Source organism: Patagioenas fasciata, chromosome 3 (assembly GCF_037038585.1).
Source record: "Patagioenas fasciata isolate bPatFas1 chromosome 3, bPatFas1.hap1, whole genome shotgun sequence".
In the NCBI taxonomy this organism is placed as follows: Eukaryota; Metazoa; Chordata; class Aves; order Columbiformes; family Columbidae; genus Patagioenas; species Patagioenas fasciata.
This window is the reverse complement of record NC_092522.1, coordinates 99,319,769-99,338,740: the sequence shown is the minus strand read 5'-3', so window position 1 is coordinate 99,338,740 and position 18,972 is coordinate 99,319,769. Positions and strand designations below refer to the sequence as shown.

The following is an 18,972-nucleotide window of genomic DNA, read 5'->3' as shown; positions in this document are numbered from 1 at the left end:
TCCCAATGTCTGAATAAAGTTTAGCTAGAGCAGAAAAATACAGCATACCAACATAGAGAACACAACACTAAAAGATGACAACAGAAACTGAATCCTTCCAAATAATTTCAGGATTTGGCTGTCACTGAAAACAGCATGTTAATGGACCTGATAATATACCACAATAATATACCAAAATATTTCAAGAATGTGCTTTATTTCTAATAAATGAATTATTTTTAGTAGTTTATTTTAATCAAAATCCCTTTCCCCAAAAAAACCTTCAAAACAAAATCTTTCAGTCTTTGTGTTGATAAAACTCTCACTGAAGTAGGGGAAATTAAGCCAAATATCTTTACCAGGTTTTTAAGCAAGCAGACAAAACTGGTATTACAATGAACCTTACTAAGCCTCACTCTAGCAGCAAATCAATAGTAATCTAAAGCAGAACAGCATTACTTTGGATTAGAAGCAGAACATAAGAACAAGTTTCCTCAGCACTTTCATTATTTACAAAGTAAACATTCTACTTGCTTTAAAATTCTGCGAAAATTTGTTCAGCTACATATAATGTAATTGATGACAAAAAAAAAACGAGAATGGGATAAAGATGTGTTTTTGAAGATGGTCTATTACAAACCATAATTATTTCTCAACCAATGTATTTCAGTACAGAAATAGCGCACATGCTCCACAGCTGCATTGACACAATGGGCAACAGACACAAAGGAGTCATTAGTCAATACTGTTAATGACACATGAAATTGCAGGTGAAACAGGTATAAAGTAGACTCAGAACTGACAAGTTCTCACGTCAAAATAACTATCTGTAGGGGTTTTTTCAAAATATTACCACTAACAACCCAGATCAAATGAAGTCAACTCTCAGTATCTTCAAATCAAGCTGTCTTAAACTATGCCACTCCCATTCCCATCAGTGGAAACCATTTAACCAAAACCTTTAGAACTGACTGGAAACATACCACTGAAAAATTGTAAACCTTCAATGTAAAAATTTCAGATACAAAAATCTTATTTTTTATCCAAACATTACAAAAGGACTCAGCACTGCAAATGTCAGCATATGCTGTGACATGCTGTAAAAAGCTCTTTCTAGGATGAATATTCAATCTGAACAGTTAACTCGATCCCTTTTGCACTTAAAATAAAATCAGACCTGTAACACTTCTGACAAGTATTTTCAGATTTAGTACTAGTGAACATACTGAAAAACAGAGTAATGAGTCATGTCTCCCAAACCATATCTTCCATCCCAATCAATTTATGAAAGAAATATAAGATCAATTTAGCTGTGTGCATCTTCATTACATATAATCACCTTTTTGCTATATTTTCCGTATTTGATGAAAAGGGAAAAAAGGCCAAAATAAACTAAGGCTTTAAAGACATATCGAAATGAAAATCGCCCTGTCCGCATTTCCCTCGAAAAAGATTTTTAAAGACACGAAAGTACGTTTCACCCACTGAGGAGGAAGAGACGGTATTTCAATTTATCGCAGCAGCCGCGGACGTGCGCTCCTGTGGCAGGCACCACGCCGAGCCCCGGGCCCTGGCTGTCCACCCCGGCGGACCCGGGCGCACCTGCCCGCCCCAGGCGCTCCGCCGGGGCAGCACCGGAGCCTCCGCGTCCGCAGCCGCCACGCCCGGCGAGGCAAGGGCAGGCTGGACGGTGCGGCGGCCCCGCTGCGGGGAGGGCTGCCCTACCTTTGTATCTCTCCAAGACATCTTCGTAGGCCTGCAGGTACTCCTGCTCCTCGGCGTAGAAGTACGCGCCCGGGGAGAGGTAGCCAGCCATAGCCACGGGCTAGCCCTGCCCGTTTCCCTGCGCGGCTCCGGGCAGCCAGAACCCTCGGGGCCGGCACAAGAAAAAACCCAGCGGCTAGCGGGAGGAGGGCGGGGGGGAGGGCGCTGCCAGCCCAGTCAAGGAAACGCCCTCGCCGGCCGCTCGGGTTTCGGTAGCCGCCCCTCGGAGCGCGGAGGGGGCGGCCCCAGCCCAGCGACAGCCACCGCCTCTCGCCGCAGCCCCCCGGCTCCAGCCCCATCGCCGAGGCACCGCCTGCGGGGCCGGCGAGATATGCCTCTGCAGCTCAGGCGCTGAGCCGCCTCCCGCCCGCCCCCCGTGTTTCTGTCCCGGCCGCCGCCGCGGCGGGGAGGCGACGCCCGCCGCACAGACGAAGCCGGCGGGGACACCGTCGTTCTGCAGCGCTGGCGCTGAGGGGCCGCAGCACAGCAGACACTGACGGGAGATGGGGGCGGGCAGAGTCCCCACGGGCAGCCTCCGGCGCTGCCAACTGGCCGGAGCGGGACCTCCTGCTACCCAGGGGCGCGGGGTCGGGCGGGGCGGGCACGGCGGCAGGTGTCACCGCTGCTAACCGCCCGCGGTCCCATCCCCACCGCGCCTGCGCCCCGCGGGCCGCCACCGCCTCTCGACCCTGACCCCGGCGCCGGGCCCGCCCCAGAGCGGTCCCTCCTGCCCTGCCCACGGCACGGCCCAGCGCCGGGCCCCCGCCCCACACACCCTGCCTCCGGGGGGCGGCAGCAGCGGCGAGCCCCGCGGGTGGCCGGGCCGGCTGCGCACCCGGCCGCCCTGCGGCTGCGTTCAGCGGCTGGCGAGAGCCGGGCTTCGCAGAGCTCTGCCACCACGTCGTCCGGTGCCCCCAATAGCGCCGTTAAGATGTATTACCCTCAGAAACGCTATCCCAGGAGGGAACCCACGGAGGTGCACACAAAAGGGGGGGAAGAGGGGCAAGAAACAGCAGCGTCCCAGGGGAGCACCGAGGAACGCTGCATCTTACAAGGATCCCTTTCTCGGCGGTTTCCAGCTTTCACCGGGGAGGACGAGACCTCCGCCCTATTTTCGACATCATTTGTCGCTGGGCGGCGGACCAGCGCCCGTCCGCCCTCTGGCACAGCGAACGGCTCCGTCCCGCTCCCTGTCCTCCCCCCAAGATCGCGGCCCCAGCCCCACACGGACAAAGACCAGCGCCTCGGCCCCGGCACCCGCAGAGCATCATCAACCGCCTCCACCGCGGCCTCTCCCCGCCCTGCGGGCGGCCCTGCGCCGCTTCCACCCAGCGAGGCCGAACGTTCCCGCGGCCTCCCGGCCAAACGCCGGCACCAGCTGAAATGGCTGATGCCGCCGCTGCAGCCCCCGCGCCGCTCATGCGTTTTCGCATGAAAGTTTAATGGGCGCACCTGCGTGTATTTCGCTTTGCTTTCCCACACGCGTCAATTCACCCAGGCGGAAAACGCGGCTAAAGAGCTTAGTCACCACTCGGAGGGGCCGTGTTCAGAAAGCCAGGGGACGGAGGTCCCTCTGTCCCCAACCCGGTCCCTTCCCGTCGGCCGCGCCTTACCGGCGATGCGCAGCACGGCCCTCTCGGCGGGGTCCAGCACGGAGCCGCCCTGGATCTTTCGCTTGGACCGCTCGTGTTTGGGCAGGTTCCAGGGCAGCGTGTCCCCCGGCGCCGGCGACACTGTCCCCGACCTCTGGCTTAAGTCCTCTTCGTCGGAGAAATCGGCGGAGGACGACATGGAGCATCGGTACGATGCGTTGCCGGAGCTCTGCATGGGGAGACAGACAGGGGTGAGTGGATAACGGCTCGGGACGCGAGGCCTCCGGTAGCACCGGCAAATACCCGCCCCAAGTGGCGTGGAAAAACATCTCATGGGAAAAGGAGGGGAGGGGGACGCCGCTCACCATTGCCGCGAATTTAAGGGGGAAAGAAGGGTGCGTGTGCGGAGCACCGAGGCTGAGCCTCAAAAAAAAAAAAAAAAAAAAAGGCCGGTCTTTAGTGGGAATACATTGGGAGGGATGTGTGGGGAGAGCCGTGGCCTGCGGGTGGGCAACCGGCTCGCAAATGAGCCTCCCACTTCAACAATAAGCCCAGCAGCAGCAACAACAACAAAAAAAAAAAAAAAAAAAAAGGAAAAAAACCCAAAACCTTCCGGGCTACAAATCGATAGCGTTTGGCTCCCCCAGCAGGACGAGGGAAAGATTCGCCATCACCGAGCTGCTGCTGGAATCATTCGTGCAAATCGTCTCTGGGAAAGAAAAGATCCCCGCCCGCAGGCAGCCCACGGCGGGTCTCTGTGACCGTCGGGCCCCTCTGCCTGCCCCGGTCTCCCGGGAACAGCCCAGCGCGGCTGGCGGGCGGGGAGGGAGCAAGGAAATAAATACGATTTCTCAGAGCAGCCCCTTTGGGTGGCCGGGAACGACAGGCGGCTTTTGGTCACGCCAAGGCGGGTTTGGCAAACAAACGGCTGATCTCGGTTTATAGACCGTGTTCATGCTTCCCAGCGACCCGAAAAAAGAGTGCGTCCAGAAATGTAAATAAGCACTGATGCACTGCAGGGATAGGGCTGCTGGCCTTGCTGGCTTCACTGTTCAGGGTGAAGTTCAAAACAGGAATGTCTGAATGACAACACTTCAATGCAAAGCTGATAATTTAGGATACAGCATTATAGACAGGTTGTCAGGACATGATGGGGGGCAAGGTGCTATTTCTCTTCCTCTGCATTTTGTGGTTGGGGAGACTTGTGGTTTCTCCAGGGAACCTAACTAGCAAAGGATGGTTTTGATTTGAGATTTCATTTAAAAGTAACCTGATGCTGATCCAGGCATGATGTTGATTTTTAGGGGTATGCTATTCTCAACTTGGAGAGATGTAGTATACTTATGTTATGTAGAGACAGCCATCATTCAGCCCATCTAGATTCCAGATTTTTTTTTTATACTAAAACAGCTATTATTTTAGGCTTGTCTTGTCTCTTTTTTTTTTTCCCTTTTTCTTTTAAGTCCCTCAGGGAGGGAAAAAAAAATGTACCTTTACTTACAGGAGAAATTTGTACTGTCACTGAGATCTGATCATTGTTGCTGTCAGAACCATTTTACTGTCAGTTCTCATGAGGTGGACAAGTAGATCACTATTATTAAATTTGGGGGTATTTTACCCATTTTAAAACTCAAAACCTGCATAATCCAGAGTAACAACATATTGTATCCTTTGCTATGCATAAAACTGCCAATAACATACAGTTAAATAATCTGCTAAGTAAGAGGAGATCTCTTATTAGTGGTTGCTCCTCCTGACCTCTTTCACTTGTGTTCCAATCCTCTTTTCTCTTTCTACCGTACTTCGTGGTGAAGTTTGGAGGTGAAGGAGGGAGGGAATGAATGCATAAAACCAGTTAACTGAATTCTTGTTCAATGTATTGTGAAGAGAGCAAGAGGTCAAGTGCAGAAAAACAAATATGTCAGACACAGATCTGATTGTCTTCATAATTAGTTCTAGCGCCAGCAATATTTTGCTGCCAGTTCATATAATAAGCTAAAACTATCTGCAGAATCTCGGAAAGCAGGGTAGTCACAGCCAGGTTTTCCTGGTGGGAGCTGCAGTCCACAGCTTGCAGCAGGGTAGGGAGGGCACTGTGCTGTATCAGGTGGGCCTAACAGGGCCATGATGTGCTTAGTCTGGGATTAGGTTTCTCATGGCCTGTCTTTAGCTCCAGATTTTGCAAGAAAAGTGAAAGTGTTCCCTTTAATCCCACCACTGAACATCCTGCTTCAGGCCTGTATCTGCTATTGGCTGCTCAGCAACCCTCAGTATTTTTGGATCACACAAAGCCATAGAGACAGATTTTGCACTATTTTGCAATATTTGGTTGTGTTTATGTAGCAGCCTGGAATATGCAAGGACAAAGGACAACAGCAGTACTTATTGAAGCTTTGAAGGTCTCTCAAGTCTCAGATTTATCTTTGAAAGTATGCTCCAATTTTTATCCAGCAGGATTTCCTTTTCTCAAAAGAGGCCTTAATAGCCCATTTTTATTTTTTTTAATAACAACAACTTCTGTAGTTCCTCCTACCAGTAGAAACCAAAAGCATTGTTGGGTGTTCATTCCATATACATCACTGAACGTGTTCTCCATACTCTCTATTGAGATGTCAATTTTAAGAAAAAGGGGACTGTCCTGGCCAGCTGTGCTACGCTACTGGAACATAAGCTATGTGAGGAGATCCCACTCCCGTGTTTTTGAGAAATCAAACTGAATAGGCAATGGTAGAGCGATCTTTGGCATCTATGGGTATTACAACTAGCTATCCTCTTTTAAGTTGTCCTTTTACCTTACTTAATGGATTAACAAAATGAATGAACAGAACCCACTTGAGCTTACTAACTCTTCAGGAATTATGGTATCTCATTTTCAGAACAAAGTAGAAAGCTCAGAAAGGAATTTTTCATAATAGCAAAGTCTAGCAAACTGGCATCTGAGAAATACCAACTTCTAACTTAAATACAGTCTACTTTTTTATTCAGCATGGAGATGCTTCTGACTAATGTGTACACAGAGCTATTAAGCCCACAAGTGTTTTTAAGAATATCAACTTCGCTATTCCAAAGACGCTTATAATGGAACTTAACTGTTTTGTTTCAGTAAAATAATAGCTTTGATAAGAAGTCTGTAATTGTTATCTTCTTGCACAGCCACTGTTCACAACATGCTTACCACTGGATTCTTTGTTTCTAGCAAATACGTTTTCCAAACCATAGCTGTAAGTCCCAAATAAGCATTCCATTAATACAGCAACATATTGACTGGTTCAAAAAATACAAAATAATGCAGAACATCTATGCTATCCTGAAAAGGGTTCCTTGTCAGTTAGGACGGCATGTGAAAAAAAAAAAATCAGTTATATTCTGTTAAAATCAAAATCTGTAAGGTACTTCAGTTATTTTTCTATAGAGCACATTGCTGTAGGCAAGTGGAAAATACAACAGCCAATAATATGCAACTTTTTTTGGGTTACGTGTGAGATGGGTTTTTTATATCCACTAAAATATTGATCAGACACATCCTTACTTAGCCTACTCCAGGATTTAGTGAGGGTCAAGGCTTGACCCTGCTTAGCTTTAAGGCCCATAAGGTCACAGCCGAGATGCTATAGCTGCTTATTCTATGCCTCTGATTATGCATTCCTTCTGCTCATTAGCCTAAAGACTTATCTGTAGCCTCTACTGTTGATCAACAGGAACTGTTGAATTTGCATAGTGGTTATGCATACAACAGCTTGTGCACTGAAGCCTGTGGGTCATACATAAGCAAATCTAAGAGGAGTTTTGTCTGCATTCAGAGTACAGGATGAAACTGAACGCATGATTTCACTGTCAGTACCACAGGGGGGTGCAAACTCCACACTGAGTCCTCACTGCTGTGTCTCGGGAGGCAAAGTGCTCAGGACAAGCATTTAGGAGAGCAAAACTGTCTGCCAGTGTCTGGGGTTTTCTCTGTGATCAAGTGATTCGCAGCAGCCGCCTGGGAGTCAGACTTGTTGCTGTGCTATAAAAGTGAGCTCGTTTCCAGTAATGGGAATGATTTCAAAGAAGTATTTAGTGTATTTCTTGTAAGAGTTACTTGGCAAAGTACCAAGGCATGATTTCCCTTGAGGTGGGAAAGAAGGAGTGTTTGTCACAGGTGAGGCACTGCAGATTAGGTGGAAACTAGGTGGAAGATGAGGTAGCTGGAAAACAGTATAAGATAAAACAGTATAAGGTAATGCACAACCCCATGTATCAGATAAGCTGCCACTGAATAGGATCTGATGCCCTCAAGAACACGCGTGGGTTTTGCACTGTCATTGCTCGAGGCGGACGCATTAGCAGAGGTCGGGTTTTACACTCAGCCAAGCAATCCAGCTGGCAAAAGCTACCGAGAGGCTGATACCGAATTATTGTCATATTGCAAAAATTCCCCACCTTTATGACACGTTGGAGATTGTGCTGGCCAACTGAATTATACTCAAATATCTTGTACTTTCACATCTTTGAGAAGACTCTCCTTTCCAAACCCAGTGAGTCCTTTCACACTGGGTTTGGAAGCTGTTGGGAAGTACAGGTCCATAATTGCTTGAAATGTAATGTTCAGTTCAGTTCAAAGTTGTTTATATTTCACTTATACTAAACTATCTCAGAATTCCTGGAATACATTTTATTTCTATATGTTCATTGTGGGAAATGGATAAATACTAACAGAAATGGAGTGTTAGAATCATGGTTTTACTGAGTGTGCTGCAACAGAATTCCTCCTAATTTACAATATCAGTTGAATGTAACAGGCTATTTTTGTCCTTTAACATCCCAGATTGAATGCTATTAAAGTGGATCAACTTTTAAAGTAAAATAACTTAATAAAGGTAAGACAAAATCTAGGGCAACTGAATGTTCCCATTAGTAAATCTTTACCACTTTAACCTGATTAGATGATAATTCAATGCAGAATACAAAACATCCAATGTATGTAATCAGGCTACGCAAGTCCCCCAGGACTGTAAGTTGTCAGAAATGATCAAAACTCAAAACAGACATACAAATGAAAGTACAAACAAGGGCAATGTAAAACCAACTATGCTAAGCTTAAAAAAAAAAAAAAAAAAATCCACCAGTGGAGACAGTCATATTAAATGAATGTTTTTCTCTTGTTCTGTGCCAGTCATCCAAGACAATGTCCACACTTGAAAGTGGCTACATTACCAGAGCATACAAACCAAAGCTCTGACTCTAGGTTAAACCACCTTTGCCAACAGGTAGACTTTTTAAACACCAGGACAAATTATTGCTTTGTAGAGAGAATTTACTTTTTTTTTCTTTCTAAAGATAGGAGAAGATGGAAATAAGCACTCAGGGTTTGGTTTGTTGTTTTTTTGTTTTTTGTTTTTTTTAATATGCATTTTGAGCCTGTAATTGTATCTATACCAGAAAATTCTGATGCTTTCATAGTCTTGCAAAAGGAGATGGGATTGTTTCTGGGTGCTAGTAGGTCAATCTCTACCATGCTTCCACTTTGCAAATAACCTTACAGAGGCAACTTCCATGAAAGAAATACGTTATTTGAGGACATGAAATTCAAAATGGATAAAGAGCTAGATCCACGTTTCTACTTGGACATTGCAACACAGTTTTGTAACATCAAATTATATTTACTGGATAAACATCTACTTACACATCTAAACCGATGTGATGCAAAACTGAGGTTTTGGTAGGAACTAAGCAGTCAGAAAAGCCTTGCCACCCAGGATGATGCAGCATCTCATTCTTCAAGGATATAAGACACCCCAAACCTTCTCCTGAAATCGGTCCTCAGTCATCCTTTCATAACAGCAGAGAGCACTAGTTTCTTTTGAACCATCAAATAACTGAAGCAGCTGTTTGCCTTTTCCTTATTGTCTTAACAAGCTTGAAACAAGGGCTCAAGCCTTCATCTCCCAGCACCCAGCCAGGAGACTATTGTGGAAGTGCTACAGGTTTAAAAAAAAAAAATAAAATAAAATAAAGAGTTTGAGATTCTTGGTGTCGAAACAGAGGAAGAGGGAGGATAGCACTCCGCTCTCTCTGGGGAGAAGGAGTGCTGGGCTCTGATCCCTGCTCCAATGACTGCTTATACATTCTGCTTTAAGTATTATAGCAATTAGGTGAGGTATTGAAGTAGTCCCTGGATGAGACGTGCAATGGAGGCAACAGAAACCACAATGTAGTTTGTGTACCAATTCTGCAGAGATACACCAAATCTCAAGTATTTATTGGTCTGAAGCAATACCATCTTCTCGCAGCTAAAAAAATGAATCAGTGTATACTATGCTACAACAAGTAGTTTCTGTTTCATTCACTTCATTTATTGGTGATCTCTTTCAGGAGCAGAAAGTTGAGAGATGCTCTGCATTTGTAAATGCTTGTTAACCATGAGATGAGCTAAGGGATCAGATACTGCCAAGATAATCTCCACAGATCTCAGCAACTTCCAGCAAGGAAGACAGTAATCATAAGAGAAAAACAGTGTTTAAAGTATGTTGCTATGCAAGGAAACCTTGCTTTTGTTTTTAAATGAATACACTGCAAAACAAGGCATACTTCACTCAGTGTGACCAAGACCAGTATATAAGTGGAGCCAAATAACATTCAGCTTAAACTCACCATATTGTCCCAAAACATTGGAAAAGCTGCTTAGTAAAAGTATGCTAACAAAACTGTGAATTCTTTTTGAATGTCACTTGAAAATTAATATCACCATCAACATGACAGCCCTGATATGTTACATATTTAATGCATTCCTTTATTCGTCACTTATTTCCTCTGTTTAGTTTTTCAATACGAATTGCAAGGATTCAATCTTGAAATCACCTAACCAACATCATAGAAGCCAACAGAAAGGTACTGAAGGTTTTACAGGTAGGAAGTTAATATTTTGAGCTCTGAGTATCTGCAAAGCTACATCATGGGGAATAGGTCTTTTAGTTGAGTTTTATGCTAAAACCATCAGCAAGATAGAAGTGCTACTTCCATTATAATTATCATGATCTTGTTTCAAAATTAATGCTTCATAGATACTAATATCTAAAATGTTAGGATTTCATAGTCTCAAAATCATGAATTATTTCTGTAAAAGAAATGCATATACCTTAGATGACTGCTGTATATAACTGTTGCAAAAAACCCCTTCCCATTACTTAGAAATTTTTGTATTAATTTTTAATTGCAGCTGTCTTGCATCCATTCAGATCCCCCCTAGTCTGCCAGACACGGAGGAGAATAACGTGATAGAACGGCTAAGGTTTGAGGAAGGCACAGTTTTATCTGCCTGCTTATGCCTACAAGGCCAACCACGTAACAGAGGAAGAGTCTCGAATAAGAAATGATGTAGCTTCAAATACTTTCCTCAGCCTTCTAAATGTCTTATTGTAGATTGTATTATATTATATATATGTTTTAATAGCAAAGCAAATTACTCCTGCCATAAAAGGTTTATCAGAGTATGGAAACACTCTGGACAGCAAAGAGCAAATTTAAGTTCTAAGTAGCTTTTGAATCTTTGATGGGCACAGATTGTTTTCAAGAAAAAAAAAAAATAAGAGGAGCAGTTAGAAGAATCTTTTTTAAATGACATAATGAAAATCTAAAAAAGTGGTATTGATATTCTGCTTTTAGTAACAACTGTTAACATTTCTGACTGACAAGTTTCCCTCATTATAGAATTAAACAATCGTCAGGTTTTTTAAAAACTGTTTCAATCCCATGTTTTAAAACATTTCAATACTTGATCCAGCAATCAATCAACATTTAACTATTTGAAAATACAGATTCTTGTAACTACACAACAATAGTAATACTGTTAATAATTATCAAACTGTTTTCTCTTATAAAATGTATGGTAAGTTGCCTTATGTTTGGTTGAAAATACTCCCTGCTCAAGGTTGAATTGTCTTGAAAATTTTTAGTGAACGGCTGACTGAGAAGCCTGAGAGCAAGGTGATGAAAATGCCCAGTAGTTATCTGTCAACAATAAAATATATCCCAGTGATCTTTTCCGGGGACAGATACTTCAAATATGAGCGTCCTTTAGGCTAGACATAAGCCTTTTGCCATCTTTGTTAAAAATCTGTCTACATTTGTCAGAGTGGTAAGTTTTTGAGATTATATAAATATCATCTGCTATCCCTGGGATCAGGGAGTATAAAGTAAAGCTTTTAAAGTTTGGGGTTGATTTCACTGCTCTGATAAAAAAGCTGCTTTAGAACCTTCTGTCCTCTTGATTACAAGTAATCTTCCTCTAGTTGCTACCTGAAACTTATTTCCAGTCTTTGGGTTTGTGATAAGAGTGTTCATTTCCTTAAATATATTTTTTTGCTTCCCTGCATTCATAGCCTGCACTGTACCTCCTCTCAGCCTTTTTTGTTTTTCCTGAGGAAGTCAGCTTCTTTTAATCTCTCCTCAACTGCTAGTGGTCCTTCTTTGCAAAGTTAAATAGTTTTAATTATTCCTAGGGCCCCAGTGACTACCAATGTGATTTTACCAGATTTTTTTTTAAACAAGGCTATATTTGAATTTGTCAACTAAAACATCTTCAATGTATCAACTAAAATCTATTCAGATTGGCACCCACTAAACAAAGCTCCTCAAGACTTTCAGGGTCTTACAGCTGCCGGAACAATGCCCCACCATCACAGACTGACCAAGCAAATTCCACCCTCGTAGCTCTTACCTTAGCTCTCAGGATACCTACTATCCCTGCCGAGGAGCTGAGCATGATCCGTCCAGCTTGGAGATATGGAGGCAAAACTAATCTTTCCATCTAATAGTTACCTGCTGTGGTTGCGGACTGATGGCAGTGCAGGCAAGAGGCACGGAGAGCAGGGGAGGGCAGGCACCAAACCCAACAGGCAGGAGCCCATTTCTTTTTATGCTCTCCGTGACTCGCTCGGCTGTGCTTAACCAACAAGAGGAAAAAGCAGAACAATCTGAACATAGAGAGGACAAACACAGGAACTGGCGCACTGGAGGAAAGGGCTGGAGAAATATGCTGGGACTGACAGCCTGAGGGACAAATAAAGAGACCGGCAGAGTCTGGGAGCTGCAGATGAAAAGCATACAAGGGAGCGGCAGACTCTGTGGATAAAGACTAGAGGAGACATGGACCTGCAAGATAACAGCTGAGACTAATAATCATCAGCATTGGGGAGAGCTAAGGATCTGATATGCTGGCATGAAACTGGTATTGCCTCAGCAAAAGGCTTTGAACAAGGTACTTTGAACTAGGAGGGTAGACTGTAAGGAGTTGGTCTCTGAGAAGGGCGACAAGCACCAAGGAAGGTGCGCATGGAGTATGCAACCAGGGGCCATGAGGAGTCACAGAAATCAAAGTGACTGGTTGACCAAGTGCCTCAGAGCAAGGAGGTGACAGACTAGGTGAGCCTGGGCAGGGCTGTGCCATGGACCAATGCTCCAAGGGCTGTCAGAGTGGGCAGAAAAGGGCTGAGCTCAGCAAAGGAGTGAGGACTGGGCAGCAAGGAAGGAACCAGCGGTGGCTCAGGAGCTGGGGGAGATGGGGCAGAAGGAGCCACATTTGAGAAAATGAGCACACAAAAGCACATCCTCCTAAGAAGCCTGGTAGGAAAGGGAAATTTCACCCCAACTCCAGCCATTAGCACACATTTGAGAGTTCCTGATAGTCATTCATATGGAGAAATACAAATATCATCAATCTCTCCCTCAAAACCAATAGCAGAATCTTCTGTGTTGTGGTTCAAGTGTCAAAACCTGCTGATGAGCCAGGCAGGGGTGCTTTGGTTTTAAGTTTACTTTTTTAACAACAGTAGGAAATCCAACACAAAGTTATTGTTAAAATACTTTTCTTAAGATAGCGAAGTCAAGCACTAAAATGTTACCAAATCCCAGATTCAGGATTCACCATGCAACCTTAGTTCAGCCTGTTCTTTTGTACACTATGATGCAGTTGTGATGTGATCATATTCTATTACATCCCCAGTGTCTTGTTCTTATTTAGTGCAAATGATGGTATAAACAGTTGTTCAATATTTTATGTGTCATCCTCTGTTCAATGGGCAGCCCCAGAACTTGGTTTGTTTCATGCTATTCAGCTGCTGGTATGAAGAAGAAATTATTATTTCATAGACTGTTTTGTGGTGCAGTAGTATCTGACTGCTTCATAAATACTACCAATCTTTCCCATTACACAGGATGCAACTAAAACCAGGAGTTCTATTTTGATAGCTAGGACAAATTGAGATGCCAGGGATCTGATTTTTTAGAGTTATTTGAATTATGTTTTAGAAACAATCTAGACTACAGCACACATGGAGTCCAGTCGTGACTGGCAGCTAGAGAACTTTTATAAACCCAACTACATGCTTTGAGTCAGGCACTTAGAAAACGGAAAATAAAATGTATTTTAAGGCAGTTATGCAGCATGTTCACAATGACCTTGTGCCCACCCTTCACTCTCCAAGGCAGCACTCACTGCTTTTTAAAGGAATAAAAGATTCTCTCCCTGCAATCTCCTGTTTTATTCATTTACACACTTTACAACTTCTGCAGCAGAACTCCTACACATAAGAGTCATCCTAAGAGCACTTCCATCCTACGATGAATACAGAGCACATCCTGTGAGAAAACCGTACACCATCCTACAACTAAAGTCTATATGACAATGCAGATGCATAATCGACTGAATTAAAACTGCATGTGTAACCTTAATTCCAGCACTTCCTAATCTTTTAATACTTGGCTTTGACAAACTTCTTTTGTAATAACATGTAATGTTATATATAAATAAGAGTGGATAAGGGAGTCCCTTGCTATAGAAAGATGTGCTGCTTTTATGCCACAGTAGGATGTTACACAATGCAGCTCTGAAGAGTGACTGCTGTGGCAGTGAAGGAAAAGGAAACATCTGCATTTAGACTCTATAATTACTATGCATCTATGAGACAATTACTGGTCATTTTAAGTTGTGCAAACACCACCATCATGACAAAATCAGAGCCGATTAGTATTTTTAACCTGCCTTCAGCTACTGTACAGAATTTACTATCTGTGGTTACTGACATGAAACATTTTTTCATACTGTTAAGACCACTAGCACATTTTAGCAGTTTGGGTTTATATTACTACTTCTCAAGGAAGGATATTGGGATTTTAAAATGAAAAATTCTGAACAGTTCAAAATCTAGTTTCTTAGTGAAGCTACACTGCATACATGTAGTACAGTTTTATCAATGAACACAAATCCCAGTTGATACAAATCATGGCAAAATGACAGTGGCCAAAAAAAAAAAAGAATTAGAGATTTTTTCAAGCCAGACTTTTACAACTCTATTCTTTGATACAACAGTTGAAGAATATTATATCTCATCCACTTCTAGTTAGCTTCAGGTCTGAGGACCAGCATAATGCAAAGTCAGGTTTATCATGAAGCTATTGCAATCTGAACAAAAATATAAACCACAGTATAGAAAGAGAAAATCACCATATTGGCAACTGATGTCAAATGTGTCTGTTTGATAGTAAGCACTATTTTTTACATCAAAAAGAGTGTAATTGGCTATGCTGCTTGCTTTTTTCTCCCCTCAAGACTAGCTACACTGCTTTCTTTTCTTTGAGCTTGTAAAAGAGAATAGAAGTCAAAGTCACATCCTACAAGAAAGATTGCTGCCTTAGCTTCATGCTGACGGTGCACTTTGACCATCTTTCAGCACTTCAGATCAAACAGACCCAGGCTGGTTTAAGCTCTCATCCAGTTTTCACTAAATAAGCATTTGCCCTGGGAATGAAAATTGACAGAGAAAATAAAGATTGTATGGAATCAGCTTAGCTATCAAGGCAAAACTTGTCATATTAGAGGGCTTTGCCTACAGGTGTAGGATGATTTGAAATGATGTATAGAAAAATAACATAGATTTTATGCTATTTGCAACCACAGAAGCGTAAATCTAAGTAAATACACTCAAGCATGATCATGCCACGGGGACAATTAATTCAAATGACCTTAACTTCCCAAAGAGCTAGCAGTGAAAAAGTCAGTTAAAGTCCTCTAAATGTGGATTTGTACTATTACTGCTATGCTTATTTCGATGTATTTTATGTATTTGTGTCATCACCAATTATTAGCACTATTGCAATTAACCATTTCTCTTGCATTATGCTTAATAGCTGTAATAACTCATCCGTAGGGGGGAAAAAAATCACTAGAAAGACAACTGAACAACAATTTTAAATCTCAGATCTAATTCTTAACATATGACCATCGTGTTTTAACAAAAAAGTAGTTGTAAAGACACCACCTCCCTGGCCTAGTGAAACTCATGGCAATACACCTTTAAGAAATCCCTTCAAAAATCTGAAGTGTCTGGAGCTGGGCAGAAGGAGTGGAAGAAATGGGCAGTTGCTGCAGTGCAACAGATGAGCTGCAGGGTGGAGAGGGAAAAGCAGCCAAGAGGAAATGGGGAGCAGGCAGCAAGGGAGGAGGTCACCGCAGTTCGCCCAACAGTGGGAAAATGGAGTCTTTGTGCAAAACTCTGTGGAAAATTTATCAGTGAGGAGTTATGTGCTGTAAGAAAAGCAATAAAACACAGCAGTCCAAGAAAGAGATGTAAACAGTCTCTTGGTGGACTTGTGTTTGGAGAAAGAAGAGGTACCTTTGAAGTCAACCTAATGGCCACTGAAGGCTTTCTCTTTATTTCAGAGGTGACTGGATTTAGCATTTACAGTCACACCTAAAATAGGTTCCTTGAGGTATTTTAAAAAATGTTTAAGATAGCTAGATGCTTAAATCTTGTTAAAAACTTGATGAGTCCATCAGCTAATAAACTGTCAGGTGCTTCTCAAAATCTCCATCAATATCCTTTAGGTCTTACTGCAAAAACGCAGTCCTTGTTTCCCTTTTTATATTCATTCACATGTTCCCTGCATTTCTTCATTGTGGTTGTGCTCAAGTTATCATGAGAGAGGACGTCTCTGTGTGTGTGTGTGTGTGCACATGTGCATGTAAACTCTGGAAGCTCACAACTTTGTCACACGTTTTCAGAACACTAATGCAATGTTAATAAAAATTATGAAGGTGAAAGATGATATGATAATGTTTTGCCATATTTGCTTCTAAATGTGATTCACAGGAGACACAATCCAACACAAGCAGATGTCACTGAAAGAAAGAAGCTACGAATGCAGTCTACAGATAAAATAGCTAATACTTGGAATTAACTAAATCTTGTGCAGGGTGATGAGTAATTTTTGTATGTCATCTGTATTAGGTCATTCAAATATCACATAAAGTACATCATGGTATTGGAAAACTAGCAAATAACACCAAAGTAAGAATAAATGGAAAATAACAAAATGACAATTATTTAATGAGACATATAAAAACTCCTAAAAATCCCTGTAGAACAACTTAAACCATATGAAAAATTTCATTGCAAGTAAGCTGTCAACTTATACACAGACTAGAGTCATAGAATCACAGAATGTCCTGAGTTGGAAGGGACCCACAAGGACTGAGTCCAACTCCCACCCCTATGACAACCCCACAGTTCGCACCATGTGTCTGAGGGCGCTGTCCAGTCTCTTCTGGAATACTGGCAGGCTTGGGGCCGTGACACCTCTCTGGTAGACTACTTCTATAAATTATTTGGTCTCAGAGTTTAAAAAACTTCCTAAGTGTTTTTCTTACAGAATTGTAATACTGTTTTTCTCACAGAACTGTAATACTGTTTTTCTCATAAATGTTAGTGCTTAAACATATACAATTAAATCCAGGATAGCTGAATAAGACCATGGATGGGACAGTTCATGGTTTTACATGCATCAGAAAATTAACTTTGCTTTGAAGCTTGCATCATCAGACTCTTTACAATGCAGGCTTCACTTCAGTCATGGAAACAGGCTCAGTGGAGCCAAACGAAGCTGCTCACATCAGTAGACTTTTTCACATGTGTCCTGCCAGACATCTGACCATCCTCCCGGTTCCCTTGTAGTGACTTGTAGCAATGCTGCGCCCACCCCTAAGGAGCTAAATTGCTTCAGCAAGTGGCAGTCTTTAAATAATCAGAAATGGGTTCATTAGGAGACACTGAGGGATACCTATGAGCAGCAATCGTTCCAAGATCATCCTGAATAATCATTATCCATCATCAGTTTATTTTTTGTAGGTTACTTCAGAGATACGTTTGTTGAGGTTTTTTTGACACTATTCAGTAGATAATCACTTCTTTATCCGCTGTCACTACAGTGCTGGGACAAAATACACCAGAAACTTTGGATGTGTAAAGTACAAGGCTTTTGAATAGAAACAAGGATTTCATATCTGACAGTGAAGGCACCAGGTTTATTGATGCCCCAGTCTCCATAGCCTCATCTGCTGCACATCTTACAGTGATCATGTTACGACAAACACAAGTGCAAATTTTGGTGCTGCATCTGATGATCTTATATATTCCTTGGTGGCTTCCTGAGTCAGGCAATTTAGGAGCCCTCCACACTGTTTGACAACAGAGAGGTCAAAAGATGCTGCTTTGACAGCATCTCTTTTTGACTATGTACTTAGACATACAGGTGAAATTAGAATTTGGCAGAACTGTATGTCTAACTGACCCCACAGCTCAGCAGTCAGATATCTTTACACAGACTCAAGGCCATTTTTTTGTTCCAGGCCAGCACAGGAAGAAAACCTAATAATAATTTGCAGTGGTTTATATTTTCACTTCAGAGGAGACCACTATTTAAAATACAGATATTTGCAAAATGCTTGTAAATGAAAGCCCAAGATTTTAACAGTGTAAAATTTGCCCTGGAGAAGTAACTGTAGACAGCAGCGAGCTCACAACAGGAGACATTTTTGCACATCCTTCTACACCTTCAGAAGTTTTAACTACCCATACAGAATCAACTACCTGATTCTTGAAAGGAGTGATATGTAAAGCTCCTTTGACTTGCATGAAGTCATGCTGATTTAAAGAACATAGTCCTGTTCGTTCTCAAGAGTTCTCCATTGTGTTCAAAAATTCAAAGCACATTTCAGTAATAGGTATTTGTACTCCCCTTGGTCTGAAACTGATATAAAACTGTCACCTATGGAGAGTGTCAGCACAAATAATAGAACTACCAATGAAAGGGTGACCTGGGGGGCACAAGACTTAAGCAGATGCCATCAAAGGCGTGAGCTACGCACCATTATGTTGATGTTGCACTGCAGTAAGATGAATAAAATTAAGTTAAAATGGCTATGAACTCTGTCTGGTAAGGATCAGTAGCAGGATGAAATGTATTTAATATCTTCATTAATGACCTGGAATGTGTAAAAAAACCCTGAAATTTTCAGAGAAAACGAATGTTCTATTTCTGCGAACATCTGCTCATGTAGCTTTTCAAGGGGAGCAGTTATTGTCTTCAGCAGGATTACTCCCATACACACAATTACACCTAATTTAGTTCTGACAAGATCAGGGACAATAGTGGAAAGATCTGAGATTGCTATGCAGGAAGTGAGAAATAATCCAAGCAAAGTCAGATAATTATAACCATGGCTAGGAAACTGCAAAACAAGACTTAGACACAACAAAACCAACCAAATACAAAATAGTCTAAATTAGCATGAATAAGAAAGCTGAGCATCTAGACATCCAAC

At 42.6% G+C, this 18,972-nt stretch overlaps 1 protein-coding gene across 31 annotated transcripts in view; it reads right to left on the bottom strand.

Moving 5' to 3' along the window:
- DST (dystonin) overlaps window positions 1-18,972 on the bottom strand; it is a 307,103-nt gene that overhangs the window by 269,481 nt on the left and 18,650 nt on the right. For 23 of the 31 annotated variants that reach the window (XM_071806938.1, XM_071806947.1, XM_071806950.1 and 20 more), the window contains exon 4: window positions 3,357-3,564. In XM_071806938.1, coding sequence (XP_071663039.1) covers window positions 3,357-3,564 — 208 coding nt within the window. Of the gene's footprint in view, window positions 1-1,704; window positions 1,864-3,356; window positions 3,565-3,700; window positions 3,880-18,972 lie in introns of those variants that run through there. The other 8 variants (XM_071806954.1, XM_065835972.2, XM_071806964.1 and 5 more) reach the window with 5 other exon arrangements.